The sequence below is a fragment of the Boleophthalmus pectinirostris genome, unplaced genomic scaffold (genome assembly GCF_026225935.1).
Source record: "Boleophthalmus pectinirostris isolate CB_2022bp ecotype Guang Dong unplaced genomic scaffold, ASM2622593v1 HiC_scaffold_7, whole genome shotgun sequence".
NCBI classification, from domain to species: Eukaryota; Metazoa; Chordata; class Actinopteri; order Gobiiformes; family Gobiidae; genus Boleophthalmus; species Boleophthalmus pectinirostris.
This window is the reverse complement of record NW_026571473.1, coordinates 5612635-5632520: the sequence shown is the minus strand read 5'-3', so window position 1 is coordinate 5632520 and position 19886 is coordinate 5612635. Positions and strand designations below refer to the sequence as shown.

Here is a 19886-nt window from a genome sequence, read left to right as displayed (position 1 = left end):
TGTTCCATACCTGCTGGTTTGGCCTGTTGTCTCTGCACAGCTGGTCTCCTCTCTTTACTCGGTTCACATTTTACAGTTAGGACTCTGCTTCTTTTGACCCGCTCTGATTTCACAACATCCTTCGCGTTGGCCTTGACCGTTAGAAACTCTTCACTCTTCCTTTTCTTGCCTTTGCCCGGCACGTGGATTGGAAACAGCTCAGGAGAAGACGCTATAAACACGGGAGGCTGCACGGACATAATTGGAATCGTATCGCGTGTCGACTGAAGCACTTGTCTTGCCGTTAATGCCGTTTCTTTGGGAGGAGTAGTTACTGTAAATGCAGAAATTGGTTGCTCGTGTAAGGAATTTTTTGTAGACGAAATATGTTGATCTTCAGATTGGGGCGAAGTTATTAGAAAGGTCAGAGGACTTGGCGAAGCAGTTGGACTGGTACAGACTGGATGCTTGCTTGTCATTTCCTCATCGTCAACTCCTTCGCTCAGTTGTACGTTGACATTTTCATTGGAGTTCCCGTTTGCGGTATCGGCATCAATGACAGGAAGAGACGGTGTTCCAGAGCGAGATTCCCCCTGACTGCTGGAATCGCTCAGCTCCAAAGTCTTCTGCAAAAGTCTACGTCTTGATTTCTTTATTTTCCTTCCGCTCACAGGATTCTCCTCAACTGGCGCCTTGGATTTGGTCACCGTTGTGGAAGTGAACATTTTCAGATCTTGCACGACTACCTTTTTGCTAACAAAGAAAGTCAGCCTGGGTTCGTTGATTTCCGGAGTTTGTGGGTTTATTTTAGTCTCAAATTTTCCGCTTTTCAACTCCAGTGAATCTGAGAATTCGCAGCTGCTTTGGGGTGAGCTGTTGATAGGGCTTAAATCTGAGTCTATAAGGGCAAGTGCTTCCTTTATGGACAGAGTCGGTGTATTATTCAGTGCTTTTTCCGTAACAGGTGCTCTCAACAGTGGACTTTCTACTGGGTCTATTCGTGGCATCAGTTTTTTCAACCTGTCTGGCGTGCCGATGGGTGAAAGCGTTTTGTTTAGTATTTTCGTGAGGTCCTTATTTTGAGGCAAGTTCAAAAAATCCTGGCTGTTCCTTTTTTTAATTGGCATTTCCGGTACCATACAAACAAAAGGTGAATTTTCTTGCATGTTATAGACGTCATCCTGGGCAGTTCCAACCAAAAAGTGCGTTTTTTTTTCATTTGGGCTTTTTTGAGATAGGGAGCGCTCTCTTTTGGGCTTCTCCTGGTTGAGAGACGCCAGCGGGCTGCGAGGTTTGTCCCTTTTGTACTGCTGCTTCCTGGACACTTGGAAGGTCTTGTTAGCAGACATCTTTAAGGCTGGCTCCGCCCTCTTCATCCTGGGACCAGACACTTTCCCCATCGCGGGTTTGTTCTTGATAGAATCCCAAAGAGTTTTCTGGAAACAAAGAAAAGGTAGATCAATACTTGACTGACAAAATACCGTCCACAACTGCCCTAGTTATTTCAAAAACTCAAAGCTGGCTAGAACCATATAATAGAAGTCATTTAATTTTTAAATGTAATGCAATGTAAATTTAACTGTCCCCATTATCTACATCAATAATTAGTCCCAGTAAGACCGTCATATTCACACAGAAGCACCCAATGCCTCACTTTTTTTGTTCCCCAAATCTACAAAGTTGGGGCACAGATCATTTCAGTACAAGGCCTCTTCAGACTGGAATAGACACCCACACCCTTAAGAACTTACATATACATACATGCAACTAACATATTTCAATTCATTTTAGTCATCTTTGTTTTCATACCTCAAAACTCCTTGTTTATATTTTTAGTTTGTATTTTTAATTTTCAGTTTGTTCTATTATTATTTTTCTATTTGTTTATATCATTGTTATATAATGTGTATTTAAATTTTTTGAATTCAGGTACTGTTGCCGGGAAGAGGCCCTGGGAAAGACCCAGGACACTCTGGAGGGACTATGTCCTGTATGGTTGGCCTGGTAACGCCTTGGGGTTCCTTTCCTTTGGAGGAGCTGGAGCAAATGTCCAGGGTGAAGGAAGTCTGGGAGTCCCTGTTTAGACTGCTGCCCCTTTGACCCAACCCCGGATAAGCGGAAGAAAATGGATGGATGTACTGCTGCAAGAGTTGGGAGGAGGGCATGAGTCTGTCTGGGTCTGTCTGCGTGGGTCTGTCTGCGTGGGTCTGTCTGCGTGGGTCTGTCTGCGTGGGTCTGTCTGCGTGGGTCTGTCTGCGTGGGTCGTGGTCTGCGTGGGTCTGGCTGCGTGGGTCTGGCTGCGTGGGTCTGGCTGCGTGGGTCTGGTCTGCGTGGGTCTGTCTGCGTGGGTCTGTCTGCGTGGGTCTGTCTGCGTGGGTCTGTCTGCGTGGGTCTGTCTGCGTGGGTCTGTCTGCGTGGGTCTGGCTGCGTGGGTCTGTGCATGTTTTATAATCTAAACCTGTAAGCTTTGTATTCTGTTTATTGTATTATGCATTACTAATGCTCTGTGTTGTTGGACCCTCTTGAAAACAAGATGGCACATCTCAGGGGGTATTCCAGTAAAATAAATAAATGATAAAAATTAAAGAAAGAAATTCTTGGTCGACTAAAGACATGTCTAAAAAGGGGGTGAGGTAAAAGCTCTCAGGACAATGACGTTACCAATGTATCTGACCTAGATACTGCAAACTGTGCTCAAAAGTCAAAAGACATCAATTTATGCAGAAAAAAAACCCCAGCAAACAACGCATTTATACACAGAGTGTACATGTTAAGCTGCAATTTTTTTGATTCATTGGTTAAAATGAAAAGTAAGAAAATGTTTATCAAACTAAAATATAATAAACAGGTTATGATATTTGAAACAGCTTCTATGGAAATTTCATCGTTTGTTCTACCTTTTTCTTCTTGGGTGCCTCTGCTCGCCCCAGCAGCACCGCCTGATGTTTGACGACTCCATTGGCATTGAATATAATGAGCTCCCGAACGCCACCCTCTTCAACTGGAGTCCATGTTATAGTCAAAGTGAACGATCCGTCACCCTGAAAAATAAACAGAATGTATTATTTATTTAGTACAGTGTTTCTCATTTAAAGAGGGGATTATGGTACATTCCTATATTCTATACTCAGTCATTAAGCTCATTTTTATCCAACACCTTATTGTTGCAAGCCTTCATTTTATTTTACAATAGATTATATTTACTGGTGTTGTCATGATGCTAAACTTGATTTGAAATAAAGTGATTTTCAACATTAAATCATCGTACTGTCTTTTATATTCCCATCTGAATTTATATCTCTGTAATCCCTCAGTGGTCCAGGTACTTTCCATAGTGGTCCATGGGCGTATACTAGTCTATGTGCACTTATAATTGTTCTGATACAGCTCAATATCATCCTAAAGCTATTCAAGAAAATAATAAATTTCTGTCCTATGCTTTTTAGTATCGATACCTGCTCAAAGGAGTATTTAGTTTAAGAGTTTTAGTATCGATTAGTATCTGATTTTTGATACTTGTTACAGCCCTAATACTTATTATTAGCATTTGTTACACCATATCACCAAAGCAAATTCCTAAATTGTGTTTGCTGACAATAGAAATAGAACTTACTGACTCTGAAAAACAAGCTTTACTATGAACACACTTTGCTGCCCATGGTATCATCACAAGCATTTAAAAGTAAGTAGAAAAAGACTTTTTAAAGATTAAATATAGGCAATAAGCAGCATTTAAACTGCACAATTTATGAGATTCAGTTATTCACATGAAAATCATTTGTGCAAAGTCTGTGGGGAAATGGTAACGCCCAGTATTCAGTCATCAGATTACAAATAACAGAATTTTTATTGTGCATTGGATCTCTCATCACATTTGAACTGCAAATTTAGGAAGAACTTACAGTGGTGTAAACAACAATATATATTATTATGTGAAAGACTAAAAAGGTGCATTAATAGTGAGACAATAAAGGCGTGTGTATAAGGACAGCAGCAACATTATAACTTGATTTTTAATTGTGTAACTTTTTGGTTGAGGGTCCTTCACCTGCTTGTTTCTATGGATATGTCATTGCTCTGCTAGGAAAGTTCCACAGTATGACATTAAACAGCTCTATGTTCCATTTATTCAGTTACAGGTGGTTTAATAGCTCAAAAATACCCACAAGTTGTCAGATCCTTCACTAGAAAAGTTACACAATGCACATCTAAAAGTTCTGCAAGGAATAACATTAAAACAACGAGGATTAACACTAAGCAGGACAACTTTACACATTATTTGAATAGAATTTTAGCCGTAGGTAACGATCCTGGTAAACTACTGAGCTTCTTGCAACTTACCTCTATAGTAAACCTGTTATGATCCACAGAAAACCCTTTACTTGATGCTATTTTTTCTCAACTACCACCTCCGCTTCGACATCTTCATTTGGGTTTTCAATGCGTAAAACTGCAGATTTGGACGTCCCGAGCTTCACTGCCCCAAAACTCACAAAAGGAGCCTTGGAAAATTGTATCAGGTTCAAAACAGGAGTATCGTTTTCTTTATCCGCTTCGTCTTTTCGTATCGGGCTAATGTCCCAAAATCCTTTCCCGGTCGTGGTGGTCATCATGAACGGCTAGGATAAACGCAAGATCATTTCGATGAGATAAAAAACGTTAAAATCCGTAAAGTCCGTAGCTAGCGTGCAGGAGAAAGCATGATTTCCTTCATCACGATGTTGTATGAGTGTGAAGCCAGTTTGAAATTGAACCGAGGTGAACAGACAGCCAATCAGAAGAGACGTTAGACACGCGCTGACCAATCACAGAGCAGTATGAGCACAATCCGTATGAATACAGCGAAAACAGCCAATCGCAGGCTGAATCCGGTTTAAACTGCCTCACAAGCCCCTCCCTGAATATGATCGTTACAAGACAGGTGACGCTCGCTTTATTTATATTTTCTAAAAGGGGAAACAACATTAAATTGTCTTCTTTTGGATCCATGAACCATTCGTACTTTTGAATTTCAATTAAGAACGAAAAAAAATAAAATGGGTAAAATGTTATTGCATTATTCCGTTTTAGTGTCAAAAAACAAATAAGTAAAAATTTAAAAAACAGTTATCGTGCCACACATCATATTTCAGTTTTGATATTTTATTCTCTTCTAGCAGCATAACTTCCGAGGCATATAAACCAAAGAGATTTTTTTTAAATTTTGTATTTATTTATTTATTTTTATTTATTTTTTTTTGCTTTTATTATTATTATTTATTTATTTATTTTTTTTGGACACTAAAGCGGCATAATGAAATCACAAACTATTTTCCCATTTTACTTTTTGTTCTTCATTGAAATTCAACAGAACGAATGGTACTCGGACCTCTCTTACCCCCAAATTCGCAATTATAATATGAATAGTTAAACTTACAGCAGCCCACTAAATAAGTGCGTCCACATTTATTCCCAAAAATGTTCAGTTAGAACCTCGTCTCGATACGCTTTCCACGCTGTCTGGATTCCTGCGCCGCACCATTCTGTATGATCTGTTTGTCAGACCTCATCAGTCCATGCCAGAGACCGTATTTATATGACTTTAGCGTACATTTGTGTCATTTGATCTCACGCACATTCACGCCCCAGGGTAGCTCGCCGTGATCGTATAGTGGTTAGTACTCTGCGTTGTGGCCGCAGCAACCCCGGTTCGAATCCGGGTCACGGCAGAATTTTGACACACAATTTATGGACATATTTCCGTGAAAGTGAAGCTACTTTCCGAAATCTATTCTGAACGACGGAATATACATCAGAAAACAGGGCCATAATTGGGTGAAGGTGGATGCAAATCTACTGATCTTCAAATACTACTATATCGGGTTTGTAACTATAACTATATAAGAAACCGATAAAATGCTGATGTTAAAATTCTATTAACATTTTTACACCTAGTATCACCCATTCATTCATTCATTCATTTAAGATTTTATTGTCACTGTTATAGAAAAACAACTGGACTTAGACTTAAACAAACGTTATTGATCTACAAGGGAGATTATTTGGACACAGTTGCTCACACATCACATAATATGGTATGATATAATATGATATAATATAATAACAAAGAGTAAAAAATATATAAGTGGTAATAATAACTTATAAATAAGTAGCAAAAAGATAGCAAGAGACAGGTTTGAAATAAAACATAATTATATAAAAGTAAATGTACAAGTCAAAATAAATAGAAAAATGATTAATAAAATATAAAATCCCAGCTATATAAAAGAGGTTGTTAAGGAAGAGAGTGCAACAATGATATGATGATTGACAGGACATAATGTTATCTGTTACATAAGGGTGTGTTGTTGTACAATTGTAGGGAGTATTATCTGTTACATAAGGGTGAGTTGTACAGTTGTATGGAGTATTATTTGTTACACCGTTACATAAAGGTGAGTTGTTGTACAATTGTAGGGAGTATTATCTGTTACATAAGGGTGAGTTGTGGTACAGTTGTAGGGAGTATTATTTATTACACTGTTACATAAAGGTGAGTTGTTGTACAGTTGTAGGGAGTATTATCTGTTACATAAGGGTGAGTTGTACAGTTGTAGGGAGTATTATCTGTTACATAAGGGTGAGTTGTGGTACAGTTGTAGGGAGTATTATCTGTTACATAAGGGTGAGTTGTACAGTTGTATGGAGTATTATTTGTTACACTGTTACATAAAGGTGAGTTGTTGTACAGTTGTAGGGAGTATTATCTGTTACATAAGGGTGAGTTGTGGTACAGTTGTAGGGAGTATTATCTGTTACATAAGGGTGAGTTGTGGTACAGTTGTAGGGAGTATTATCTGTTACATAAGGGTGAGTTGTGGTACAGTTGTAGGGAGTATTATCTGTTACATAAGGGTGAGTTGTGGTACAGTTGTAGGGAGTATTATCTGTTACATAAGGGTGAGTTGTGGTACAGTTGTAGGGAGTATGGTATGAATGTAGTACTGTATTTTTCACAAAATTGTGTTTAGAGGGTCAAACACTACATAGTTCTTAAGTAATGTGTAATATCCTACCAAAGGTGCAAGTGTCCATGACTCATGAAAATGTGTTTTTTTAAAAGTCCCATTTGCTCGACATAAGATTGACCCTGGGCCTGTCCTGGATCTGAGACGACAATCATCACAACCTCTAGAAGAAGATCAGTGAGTCTGTGTGACCTGCTGCAGCAACCATGTAGTAAAACAACCTTTTCCTCTCGTGTTCGTTTCTGCTTAGATTAAAAAAAACAAACAAAAAACACTTGAAACAGAAATAATAAAGTCCAGATGATTTACTTATTCTACTATTAGAAAGCCATACTTGTACAAGGAGTCTGTGCCGACATTCCTGTGCAGAGACTCAGTGTTTATGCCTATACAATGACTTTTATACACAAACTACAGAGGGAGGCGACCGTGGTTTAGACTTATTGCCTCTTCGTTGGTGCATGGGTCAGCCAGGCCTCTTGGCACGTCGCACAGTCCAATCAGACTCCATCTGGGGTGTTATCTGTCTAACAAGTCCTGACATCATCCCTATCAGCAGTTCTTGTCATATTTAATCAGTTTGCTATTAGATACATTGGAATATCATGCATTTGTCTTGACATGTATGTATGAGTCTCATGGCTGTTATCTTCAAATGACCTCGGTACAATAATGAACTATACAAGCGATTATACAAAATAGCTAAGCCTAGTTATTTATCCTAACAGTATGACTATATCATGTGGATAGGCCACTTAAACATCTGATAATATGATCGGCCTATTCCATTAGATCTATAAATGCTTATGGCGTGTTTGTCCTTTATTTGAATTTACAGGCCAGAGACTGTATGTATACAATAATGAAAAGAACAAAAAGCCCACTGCTGCGCACACTGCAGAAAGTCTTTGATAGAGGTCAGAAAAGGGATTTAGACAAACCACCTAGTGTAGAGGTGGGCAAACCTTTTGACTCGTGGGCCACAAAGGGTTCTAAAATTTGACAGAAGGGTCGGACCAGGTAGCCGGGCTGGCGCCACATAGTGCCTCCACTCAATTTCATTTCTCTCCAGCGGCTAGGTCAGGAATCAGAATACAGTAGATGTTTCGCAAAAACCCCGGAAGTGAGAGTCCAGACACCAGCCAGTCAACGAAGAGCCATACTTTCAGTGTTGGTAACGATTCCGGAGATCGAGGATTTAAAGCCGGAACAAGATCAATGATATAAAGCTGGAACAAAGAGAATGTTACGGTGAATATCAAGGGGAAAGATGTTATTGTTACTTCTTCCTACGGGATTTGGCGCATTACATATGACACGACCAAATAGCAGCGATTGGTTAAATGATAAAAAGTACCCACCTACCGTCGAGCGATCGAATCCTAACGCTGCTAGGTCAGAGGGTTTCTACGAAGTGAAACCGGTTGATGAATCAGGCTACGGACCAGGAGCAGGTGGATGGAGTTTTTTGGTAATCCACCTCACAAGAGAGAAAAAAATATCCGATGTTATTGAAATGTCCCATAATTGTAAATCATTACAAAGCATTAGAACAAAAATCATTTTTTCATGTCCCACAGTATTTACTATTTATTGAAATGACTTTTAAAACACTGAAAATTATCATCGTTATTATTATTCAAGTGCGGAGGGCCGGATTAAAAAGATTAAAAGGCCGTATATGGCTCCTGGGCCTTAGTTTGCCCACCCCTGACCTAGTGTACTCTTTTTTGTTCACCTGTATAAGCAAACATTTTATTTTTTGTTTGTGTCTTGTCTTGAAGCAAACAGATTCTAAGTTTATAATAGAGGAACAAAATGTCCACAAGATGGCAGCAGCTTATTAAGAATGGCGACACAAACCAGCTCACTTCAAGAAATATAAAAGAACATCAGCTCATTAACACTCAAACAAGAAAGACTCGACTAATAGAAAAAAGCAAAACTTATTTCCATTCATAAATAACACGAGCGAAGTGAAGGAGGGCGAATGAATAATGCAGTGCAATCGGATTTTACAACCTACTATTAAAAGAAACACATCTGGTGCATTAGTTCGGGTGTATTTTAATAACATTAACACTCAGATCTGAATAAATACACAAACTGTGAGAGACTAACTGTTATATTGTTTTGTTGCAAGATGTTTCTGCAGATAAACTGGACACGTACCACCGCGGGCACTTTGACACAATAGAAAAAAATATAATGGGGGATGTCAAAAGTCTTGCGGGAGGATGGAGATTCTGAATATTTGTGGAGCTGTCGATACGAGCCCGTCTGCGGTGAAATGCAAAACAAAAGGTCATTATGTAAATCCGAAAAACAACACATTTGCTAATACAATTTTGAAGAACATGCAAATCTGCCTCTAGCTGTTTATGATCCTAATGGTGTTGTCTAAATATTTTAAAAGAGCAGACTGATTGACATCTCTCGGGAAATAGAAGGTAAAAACATCCGATTTTTGTTTTAAATGTGCATTGTGTAACTTTTCTGGTGGAGGGTTCGTCACTTGCTTGTTTCTGTAGATATACTGTATCATTACTCTGCTTGGAATGTTCCAGAGTGTGACATTAAACAGCTCTAACCTACATTTATTCAGTTACAGGTGGTTTTATAGTTCAAAAATATCTAGAAAAGCAGGCATTCTGAGTGTAAGTGGAGTCGCCTATCCACAGATCTGACCTGTAACTGGGTCTGGCTTGGTCTCCATGTAGATAAAAAGCTGTGAAACATTACAAACAACCTTTCATTTTTACAACCATTACAGAACTGCGTTAATTCCCACAATCTAATAGATCAGTGTTGATGTGTCTGTCCATCTTAAAGGTCGTATATTGGCTCTTGTGAGCTTTAAGTCATGTTATAAAGCTGTTACCTCCTCAAAAATACAGTATACCTGGAGTTTTCTTTCATTCACACATGTTTAAGTAATCCTTTATTATTAGTTTCTCTCTATTTCCAAAGGTCAAAATGCTCCGTTGCACTAATTTTGACCTTTTGTTAAGAAGAGATTCTAGTGAAGGTGTGTGGAGTTTAAAAACACAGTGGAGCACTTCCTGTATTACAGCACATGACATCACAAGGTGGAACAGGGTGTTTTCTGTTTGAGAGAAGAATTCAGCCTAAATCTGCAGGTTTGTGTGTTAAACATGTCCAAGTCTGTTTGTGATGAGGAAACAATATTACAGCACAGATCAGAAAATAGTGTCATATGGGCCTTTTAAAAATGTCTTTTATTAAGCTTAGTTTGGAATCAAGTAGGAAATTGAGACTGTTCAATATAAGGGCCTGTTTTCATGAGAACGTTCGTGGGCAAAAACGACAAAATATTTTATCTGAATTGCCTTTTGTTTAGATGGTGACGGTGTTTTTGGGGCTTAAAAATGCAAAAATTTGAACCCGCCCTCCTCCCTCTGGTCAGAGCTGCTCAGGTCGCGTACACATTTAGGTCACATACATCACCACCGAGCTGCCTGACATGCATACACAATCCAATTCCACACACTTTTGCATTACCGTATGCATGCAGATTTCCTCCCGAAAATACTCGTCTAAAGGCGGAATAAAAAGTGAAGATGTGACGCCACTTTTGCGTCTTCTGTCAAAGAGTGAAAAAAGATATACTGTAAGCAAAAAGGGGCCTTATGTTTATGTTGACAGGTAAAAAGGAGAACATACAGAATAAACCTATAATGAACATGTAAACTCAACATAAAAGATCCAAAACTCACCAAAAAACCTCACTTTGAGTACAGTCTTAAAATGGACTTTGATGGCAGCTTAGTGCAGTCTCATGCGTTTACACTTGCACATATAGAGCACACTGAAACTGGGACAAAACCCAGAACTAAACCTGGACTAGACCGGAACTAAACCAAAACTAGAACAGGACCAAGCTCAGTCTACATCTGGACTAAACTGGGCTTAAACCAATAAGTCAAGACCAGTGTGATCTAGGCTGCACAATTTATAGTGAAAATATCAGGATCACAATAATGGCTAACAACACAATAACCAACATTACAAGAAAATAAATATACACATCAAAACAAACTTCTCCATTTTGCAGAAGGCTTGAGTTGGTCATTTACAGTTTCTTAGAAGCCCTATTGTGCTTCAATCTGATCCATCGTTTTAGGCTATGTTCAGACTGGAGGGCTTAATGCTCAATTCAGATTTTCTTGTGAAATACGATTTTTTTGCGAGGTCGTTCACATTTCCAATTAAATGCGACTTATATTTGATCTCCAGTGTGAACTATAAATGCCCCAAAAGTGTCCAGCATGTGCATTGGACGACAGAACGACGTCACGGAAACAGTCTAAATGCTGAGCTTGTCTCCAAAAATATGATCCAGGTCTTGGTAAAATGGACAGGTTACACATCCAAGGCTGTTTAGTTTCTTTGAGTCTTTAGCCTCCTTGTATTTAGCTCTTTATTTTTTGTTGACATTGGAGCCAGGACCAACTGTTCTTTGGCAATCAATTCAAAAACTTGACTTGACACCGAGTCTGACGTGTAGGTGGGATGAATGTGACCTGGCCGTTCAGACTAAAGTCGCATGTCAAAAGATCACATATGTATCAGTTTTAGGAGCACATATCCAAGTGGCCTGGGTCACATTTGAAAAAAATCTAATCTGTATCGTTCAGACTGTCATTAAAAGATCAGATACAGGAACATAGGTGTGAAAAAATCAGATTTGGTCACTTCAAGCTGCAGTCTGAACGTAGCCATAATCTATCAGTGGGTCATTATGTTATCATTTGCATATTTTAAATCACAATATTCATCTAAACCATCTTAATAAAAGAAACTGTTGACTTCCACACTGTAAAACTGTGGGAGCTGACGTCGCAGTTAACAGCATCACAACAAAGTGCGGTGAAGTTATTGGCACCTCCGATGGATATCTGCAAACCCCACTGGCCGGCAGCAATTTTTTTTTTTTTCATTTGTTCCAAAATGATTATGTGCCGAATCTTACACGTATCACCGCTTAAGAAAATGAAATTGAATGAAGTAAGTACAGAGTGGTGGTGGTGTACTGGCAGCGGTAAAAACGGGAGTCAATCGCCGAAATGGCATTTTGAAAATAAGTGATTTCTCAAACATGCACAAATCACGCCAAATACAACTGCGGGTGAGTAAATGGTGAAGAGGGAGCAAATATGACATGGTTTAAAGCTCTGAAACGTAAATTTAGGTTTGTATTTTGACCCAGTTTGACTAGTAAGTGAAGGCGTTTGCATTTTCTGCTTTACAGTTAACAGATCTTATTGTGCCAAATTGTGTATTATAATATCATAATTATGTTGTCATCCGAATAGAAAACATTGAAATTGAATCTTGTGTTTTCTTCTCATTTTGTGCGGCTCTAGTGTGAAGGCACCCTTAGTGTCTGGATGGCGTGTCTTTCAGTCTCTACATGATGTGTCTGTCATGGAGAATGGGTGAAATGCCCGGGATAATCTCACGGCTCAGTGCCCCCGGAGGCTGCGGCATGGAGGGGGGGGGCGGGTACACGTGTTCTCTCGGCTCCATCAGCAGATCAGTGTCAGACCGCCACACTCTCTGCTCACACCAGGCATTTCAAACTGATCTTATAATGATGCATGAACAAAACGCTGTCAGAACATGCAACGGCTACAGAGCTGTCCAACACGCAGGATAATTGAGACGTTGATAGTCTGCAGTTGATGTCTTCAACATTCCACGAGGGTTTAAAGTTCCTAAATTACTGTATTTTTAAGACTTTGGAGTATAAGCTGCACCAGCCAAAAAATGCATAATGAAGAAGAAAAAAATATATAAGTCACTCTTTTTCTGGGAAATATATTTTATAAAATCAGAGACCAGGAACCAACATTTCATCTTGAAAGTCAAGTTCTAGTAATAACAATAGAAGAGAGAACAACAGACTGTTAACCTCACATATGAACAGTTCTTCAGATAATTATAACATAAACAACAGAACAGAACAAGTTTACCAAACTCTCCATCTCACTCCAAATCACTAAATCCATTCAATTCTTCATCCTCGGAGTCACTTCTGAGCAACTCCGTGACCTCCGGAGGTAAACAGAGCGCCGCTTCCTCTTCTGTGTCGCTGTCGTCAGACTCAGCATCAGTTCCAGTTAGAAGTGAATGGTTTTGGTGTCACTGAAGTTCAGACTTTGTCCATCCATCCAGTGACTTCAGGAAAGTTTCATGGTGCATCCTCCCGGTGTCACAAGTTTCTCGCTCACTCCAAACTTTCTTTCTGCTGCTCGATTAGTGTTTTCAGCAGCAGATTTCATGACTTGCAGCTTGTAATCTGCAAAATATGATTTTCTACTGACAGGCGAATGGAGCCTCATGAAGCATTGACACCTCAGTCGCAATATTGTCTCAAATGGTTGGACGTGTCTGAGGCCTTGGAGAAACACTGACCTCTAGTGGACAAATTTAACCATTGGCACACAGGTGTCTCAGTATCGATGAAGTATTGTTAGTGTAAGACAATACTTGTGTGCAGAGCGACACCGTACCAACAACAACAATAATAATGATGATTTAAAATATTATGTAAAGAGCAACAAAATAATATGAAAAGAGCAGCGTAAATAAAAAAATAGGTGTTACCTTGTTAGGTGGAATTAGATCAAAGTGATCCCAAACCATGGATCACTTTTTTCCACTTGTAGATGCCATCGAAAATGAAACAAAAGTCACCAAAATCACCACTAACGTCACACAATACTCCTCACTACCCAACATTTATGAAATATTGGTGCATCTTTTATACTGTAGCAGTTTAGTGCTCGTCAAACCACAGAAGTGCGCTTAACACTCTGAACACTCTGAACCAATCGCAGAGCGGAACATTCACTGAGCCAATGAAACGCTTCGATACACTGAAGCGATTGACACGCAGAGCGAAGCAGTAGATCCATGGAAGGGACCGACACTTCCACACTTTGGTCACGTGTGCGGCTGCTGCGAGACGAGCTCCGAGGCAGTGCTTCAGAGCAATTTGTTTCAGAAAGAACGAGACGTGCTCCAGAGCTCCGACTCATTTGACCATGACTATGATTTTCATTTTGAGGACATTTGTGTTCAGTCTTCTCAGTCGTCTTTATAAGTTTGTTTTTATGTTAAATTTTCAGTGATACAGAAGTAATGGTGCAAACGACTGACATGATACAGACAGGACAGAGGCTCTTTCTGCAGGAGACATGTGCAGTAGAGTGAAGTGACAGTGGTACAGGAGGAACAGGAGCAGCAGATACTCACACACAAGACTAGCGGCTCTCTCATGGCTTCAGTGTGAAAATTTTAATATATAAGTCACACCGGAGTATAAGTTGCAGGAAACACCCAAACTTATATAGCAACTTATAGCCCAAAAAATACAATACGCAAAATTGACTCTTCTGAGTGTTATAACGTCGTTACCTCCTCAAAAATATACCTGGACTTGTTTTCTATTTGTTTCACACATGTTTGAGTAGTCCCATTATTACTCTATCGACATCTCAAAAGTTCAAAATGCTCTGTTCCACCTTGTGATGTCATGTAGTTGTAGTTTTTAGTTTACAACATCTACCTTTTACCTTTATTTCAGTAAAGATTGAACATTTAAGCGCTGAAATTGTCCAAATGATTCTAGTGAAGATGTACAGACATAAAAAACACAGTGGAGCACTTCCTGTATTACCACATGACCTGTGATGTCATGTGGTAATACATTTAGTCAAAATACTGTAATCTGCATATATGAAGTCAGTTGAGTTGAATATTGGCACCACTTTTTGAAGCTACTGTGAAAAGAAAAAAATTATACTGACAGAGAAGACCTTAAACTTTGTGCCAGTTTTTGTTTGATGTGGATAGGCCCAGTAATTACAGATATGAACCATAAACCAGCTCAACAAACCTGCATCTGACAGTCAAACAGCAAATTCTACATAGAAAACTGACCCGTCATTCACCTCAGTTCTAAACTACAGGGATTCAAAACGCAGAAGGCATCTCCTCTTGAATATTCCCACATCATTGAATATAACTTTTGTGCTTTGACGTTTGGTGCTTTGATTGTTGATTCTGCAGAAATGTGTGCTGTTTCTCACTCTTCTGCGTTATATCTTTCTTCTTTAAAGGTGCACTGTGTAACATTTCTGGAGGACGATCTGTCTCCTGCTTGTCTTCATGAAAATATGTTATTGCTTCTATTAAATATATCTATCTAGCGTTTAACATTGCCCAAAAATACAATAATTCTCTCTGTGAACAGAGTTGCCACTCCATAGATCTGACCTGTAATGTAGCCTATACTTGACTTCCTTTCTTAAATGTAGAGTCCATCACCTGCTTTAGCTAGACACTGCCTAGAATGTTCCATAATATGGCATTACTTATTAATCTCAACAGAAACAGCAGCCACAAGACCAAGTTACATGCCACATTTGTGGAGAGGCGAGCCCACTCACAGTAAAGGCCACCACACACTACAGGATTTTTCGATCTTTAACGATTTTTAAACGTGCGACAAAAAGCGGACACCACACACACGAGGAGAATCTTATGAGATTTTAAATCTCCGATCGCAAAGAAAACAGTGAGATCTGTCTGCGGATCACAGGATATAAAGTTGTGAGCGCAATCGCATCAGCTGTTTCCTGTCTACAGTAAAACCACTCACTTTGAGACTCTTAAGTGTTCAAAAGATCAGAGCTCTGCACTTTAGATACAAGTCAAAACTGTGTTATTATTATTTGTGAAATGTGCAAAACTTCAGACACATGATTTTTAAAGCATAAAAGATTGGAGATAAAGTCCACAGGAAGTAGAGTCACTATCTCTAACCTGCAGCTTCAGCTCGATGCGTGCGCTGTGTGGATGTAAACAGACACACATGAGGAACTACTCTTGCCTTTTTACCTTTAAATAACACTTCAAACTGGATAAACAGCCTGGTTTTTGTGGACTGGGGGTCATTAATTGCGGAGGACAATTTCTCTGAGTAATGTAGATGAGATGACTTTAAATTTAACATTTTACGAGAGGTGAGGAATAAAGTCTTCCTTATTTTTGTAATTTCCCAAGTTTGTATCTTGAGCCTGAGTGTCCGTCACTCCTCTGCCCCTGACGCTCTGTTTTATTGGCTTTTGCCATAGCGTTACTGATGTTTGGTGGTTATGATCTGATGGAGCAATATTGTTAAGAAATTAATATCGTGCACATAGCATCGTTTTCAGAAAAGTTTTTGTTTACATCGACCCACATAAATACGCCATTGTGCATCGTCATAACTACACCAAGCCTCTGGGCGGCACCTGTGTTAGATTCAAACCTGTAGCATTTATTTCTTTACAGATGTAAGTTTTACTCACAAATACCTTGAAACATGCATTACTGAGCGGGCTCGCCTCTCCACAGATCTGTTAAAGAAGTGTCAAAATTGCTGACCTCTGAGCTCATTCGTCTCTTCTCATGGATATGATCCATCAGCTGTGTGTGCAAATGCAAACACATGAAAAGTGTTTGCATCAGAAGAAATGCAACTGCTGCTCTGATGCTTCGTCATCATCATCATCATCATCAGAGCAAAAGGGAAACACTGGTTGCAAATTTGCAGTTTGCATGTAAAAGATGTGTACAAACAAAGGGTCTGTTTTAAAAAATACCCATGCACGTGTAAACAGGGCCTCAGAGTCACACTGACACCAAACAACTTCATAATCACACACAAACACACAAAGTCAGGTCACACCTCCTCGACCTCGGGGAGAAGCAAATTGCAGTCAAAATCAGGTAAATTCTCTTGCAGTGTGTGGTGACCTTAAGAATGTTTTTAGGCCAATAAAACTCATATTATTGTGTAAATGCAAAATGGCCAGACATTCCAGACAAGGCAATAACATCTCCATGGAGTTAAGCAGAAAAGTTACTCGATGCACCTTTAAACTGTTTGTTTTGACGCAAACAGACCATGTGTATCTCTGATTGGTCAATCGGCCTGGAAATTCGGGGAGACACATTTCCAGACTGCTACTTCTTTTTTAGTAAAGAGAAAGTAAAAATGTGTAATCTTGGTCACTAGTCATATTTTCTGCATAACGTTTGAAGCCTTTTGTGTGTAAATCTGACCTGGCCTTTATGTTTGGTTCACAGTACAACAAAAGGGGGAAAAAAATCTCTCATGACCTATTGCTCTTGTGCTCTTTCTGAATAAAAAGGAAACTAAATCATTAAAGTGTCCATCTGCGGAGACAGAGCTGGAACAGAGCTCTGTCTGTGAAAGGAACTGTCTTAAAGCTGCATTATGTATGCCATGGAGATGTTATTGCTTTGTCTGAGATGTTTCACAGTACGGCATTAAACCTTTCAATCTTCATGGAAATCAAACAAGACAAAGCTACAAGTCAAATCTGTGGAGAGGCGACCCCCGCTCACAGTCAGAATGCCTGTTTTTGATAGGTATTTTTGAGATAAAACCACCTGTAATTGATGTTATTATACATCCATGACACACACACTCTCTCTCTCATCGTGCAGTGACACACACACACACACACACACATAAGCACACACACACACCCCCGCACACTCTCTCATGGTGCAGTGACACACACTCCCATACACACTCTCTCATGGTGCAGTGACACACACACACACATACACACACACACACACACAACACACACACACACCCCCGCACACACTCTCTCATGGTGCAGTGACACACACATAAGCACACATAAGCACACACACACACACACACTCTCATGATGCAGTGACAAACACATACACACACAAACACATGCACACACACACTCTCTCATGGTGCAGTGACACACACACACAAGCGCATACACACCCTCACACACTCATAAGCACACACATAAGCACACACACACACACACACACACTCTCTCTCATGGTGCAGTGACACACACACACCCTCATGATGTACTGACACACACACACGCACACACATCTCTCTCTCTCTCTCTCTCTCTCTCTCATGATGTAGTGACACACACACATACACATTAGCACACACACACTCTCTCATTGTGCAGTGACACACACACAAGCACACACATAAGCACACACACACATAAGCACATGCATACACTCTTTCATGGTGCAGTAACACACACGCACACAGACACACTCAAGATCCAGTGACAAAAACGCACACACAAACACACACACGCACACTCACTCTCACGGTGCGGTGGCAGATACACACGCGTGCAGACACAGACACACACAGAAACACAAACACACACACAAGCACACACACACAAAGGCAAACACAGGGGAAAATTTGGGAATAAATGGGTTAATGTCATACTGTGGAATATTCCGGGCAGAGCAGTGACGTCTCCATGGAAACAAGCAGGTGACAAACCCAAAGCCCCAACCCTAAAGTTACACAGTGCACCTTTCCCAGTGGAGAGAAAGAAAACTTTTCAAAGTGTCAAGGTAGATTCCACACTTCTCGATGGAGCCAGTATTTTTCTGGGGAAATTGCCTTTGTGGTTTGGCCATTTGTGTTTCTGAAATTCTGGCCTTCAAGAACAAAAACATGTGTTCCTATTCAGTTATTCACCAAAATGTCAAGTTTTAGGCAAGAAATAAGGGTAGGAAAATTGAAAAGAGAAGTAAAAAGGGGCTTCAAGATGAAATTTATTCAATAGACGATTTCGAAAATGTCAGCAATTTGGACATGAATGAGAAAATGATTTGAAAGAGAGGAGATTTGCAGCGTACGTACTTCTTCACCAATCCAACCATTTCAGAGCCTATGAATTAATACCAATATCGATTTGGGTTTTGAGAATCTGCAGATACAAAATGCAGAGACTTTCTTAAAAATAAATGGTAAAACTGATGGAAATACGGTACAATATTTTTTCAGTAAGTCAGCAACAGCATTAGAAAGAAGTAAGGCTACGCTGAATCTATTTGAATCCAGATGTGGACTTGGTTTGGTACTGTCCTAGATGTCGTTGAGTTCTGATCTAATCTAGGTTTAGTTCTGGTTTAGTCCCAGTTTTGAGAAAGTGAATGTTCAAGTGTGAATGCACCCAGTTATGAAACATTCAGCATCTACTGTACAGTGATCAGTTATCAGTCTTTTTTAACTTACACATATACAGATCTGTACATATGTACCATGTTTGACAGAAGCTTTTTGCTATTTGAATTATCCTATTTTTTGGACTATAAATCACACTTTTTTTCATGGTTTGGGTGTTTTCTGCGACTTATACTCCAGTGTGACCTTTATATTAAAATGTTCACACAGAAGCCATGGGAGGCTCTAGTCTTGTGTGTCAGTATCTGCTGCTCCTACTACTCCTGTACCACTGTCATTTCACTCATATATATATATATATATATATATATATATATATATATATGTATGTATGTATGTATATATATATATAAATGACAGTATGTTTTTTTAAATCAATCTCAATTTGATCTGGTCAATGTTCATTTAGGCCTAAAATAAGCCAAGCAAACTGCTGCACTTAAACACTCTGTGCCCCTTTTCTGGACCCTCGCTGAGAGTTTGAGAACCTTTTCTTTAAGAGAACTTCTACTGGCACTTTACACAAAACTGTGAAGAAAGTGAAGAAAGTGGGTAGGATTTATAAACCTGTTCCATTCTCTTATTGGTTTTGCAGTGGGATTTACCTCTGCACATTTACCAAATGCAAGTTATGACAAATAAATACAGATGCATTTGTGCACTTTTGTTTGACAAACTTCAACCAAATGTCAGGTAAGAAGTTTATTGCTGACAGCACCGGACGCAATGAAACATGATCTCTCTGGTCGAGTGTCAGAGTCCAAGACAAGACTGAGTCCAAGAGCCTTCAAGTCCGAGACAAG

At 39.5% G+C, this 19886-nt stretch overlaps 1 protein-coding gene and 1 non-coding gene across 2 annotated transcripts in view; one reads left to right on the top strand and one right to left on the bottom strand.

Annotated features, from left to right (window-relative positions):
- The window catches only part of LOC110160239 (assembly factor for spindle microtubules), a 38759-nt gene extending 34039 nt beyond the window's left edge, over positions 1–4720 (bottom strand). The window contains 4 exon segments of the mRNA XM_055164570.1: positions 11–1415; positions 2877–3020; positions 4321–4377; positions 4380–4720. Of these exon segments, the coding sequence (XP_055020545.1) occupies positions 11–1415; positions 2877–3020; positions 4321–4377; positions 4380–4592 (1819 nt within the window). The 5' untranslated portion in view covers positions 4593–4720.
- An 895-nt stretch (positions 4721–5615) lies between these two features.
- Positions 5616–5687, top strand: trnah-gug (transfer RNA histidin (anticodon GUG)). Its single transcript has one exon. It is a non-coding gene; the product is annotated as a tRNA-His (tRNA).
- Positions 5688–19886: the final 14199 nt, after the last annotated feature.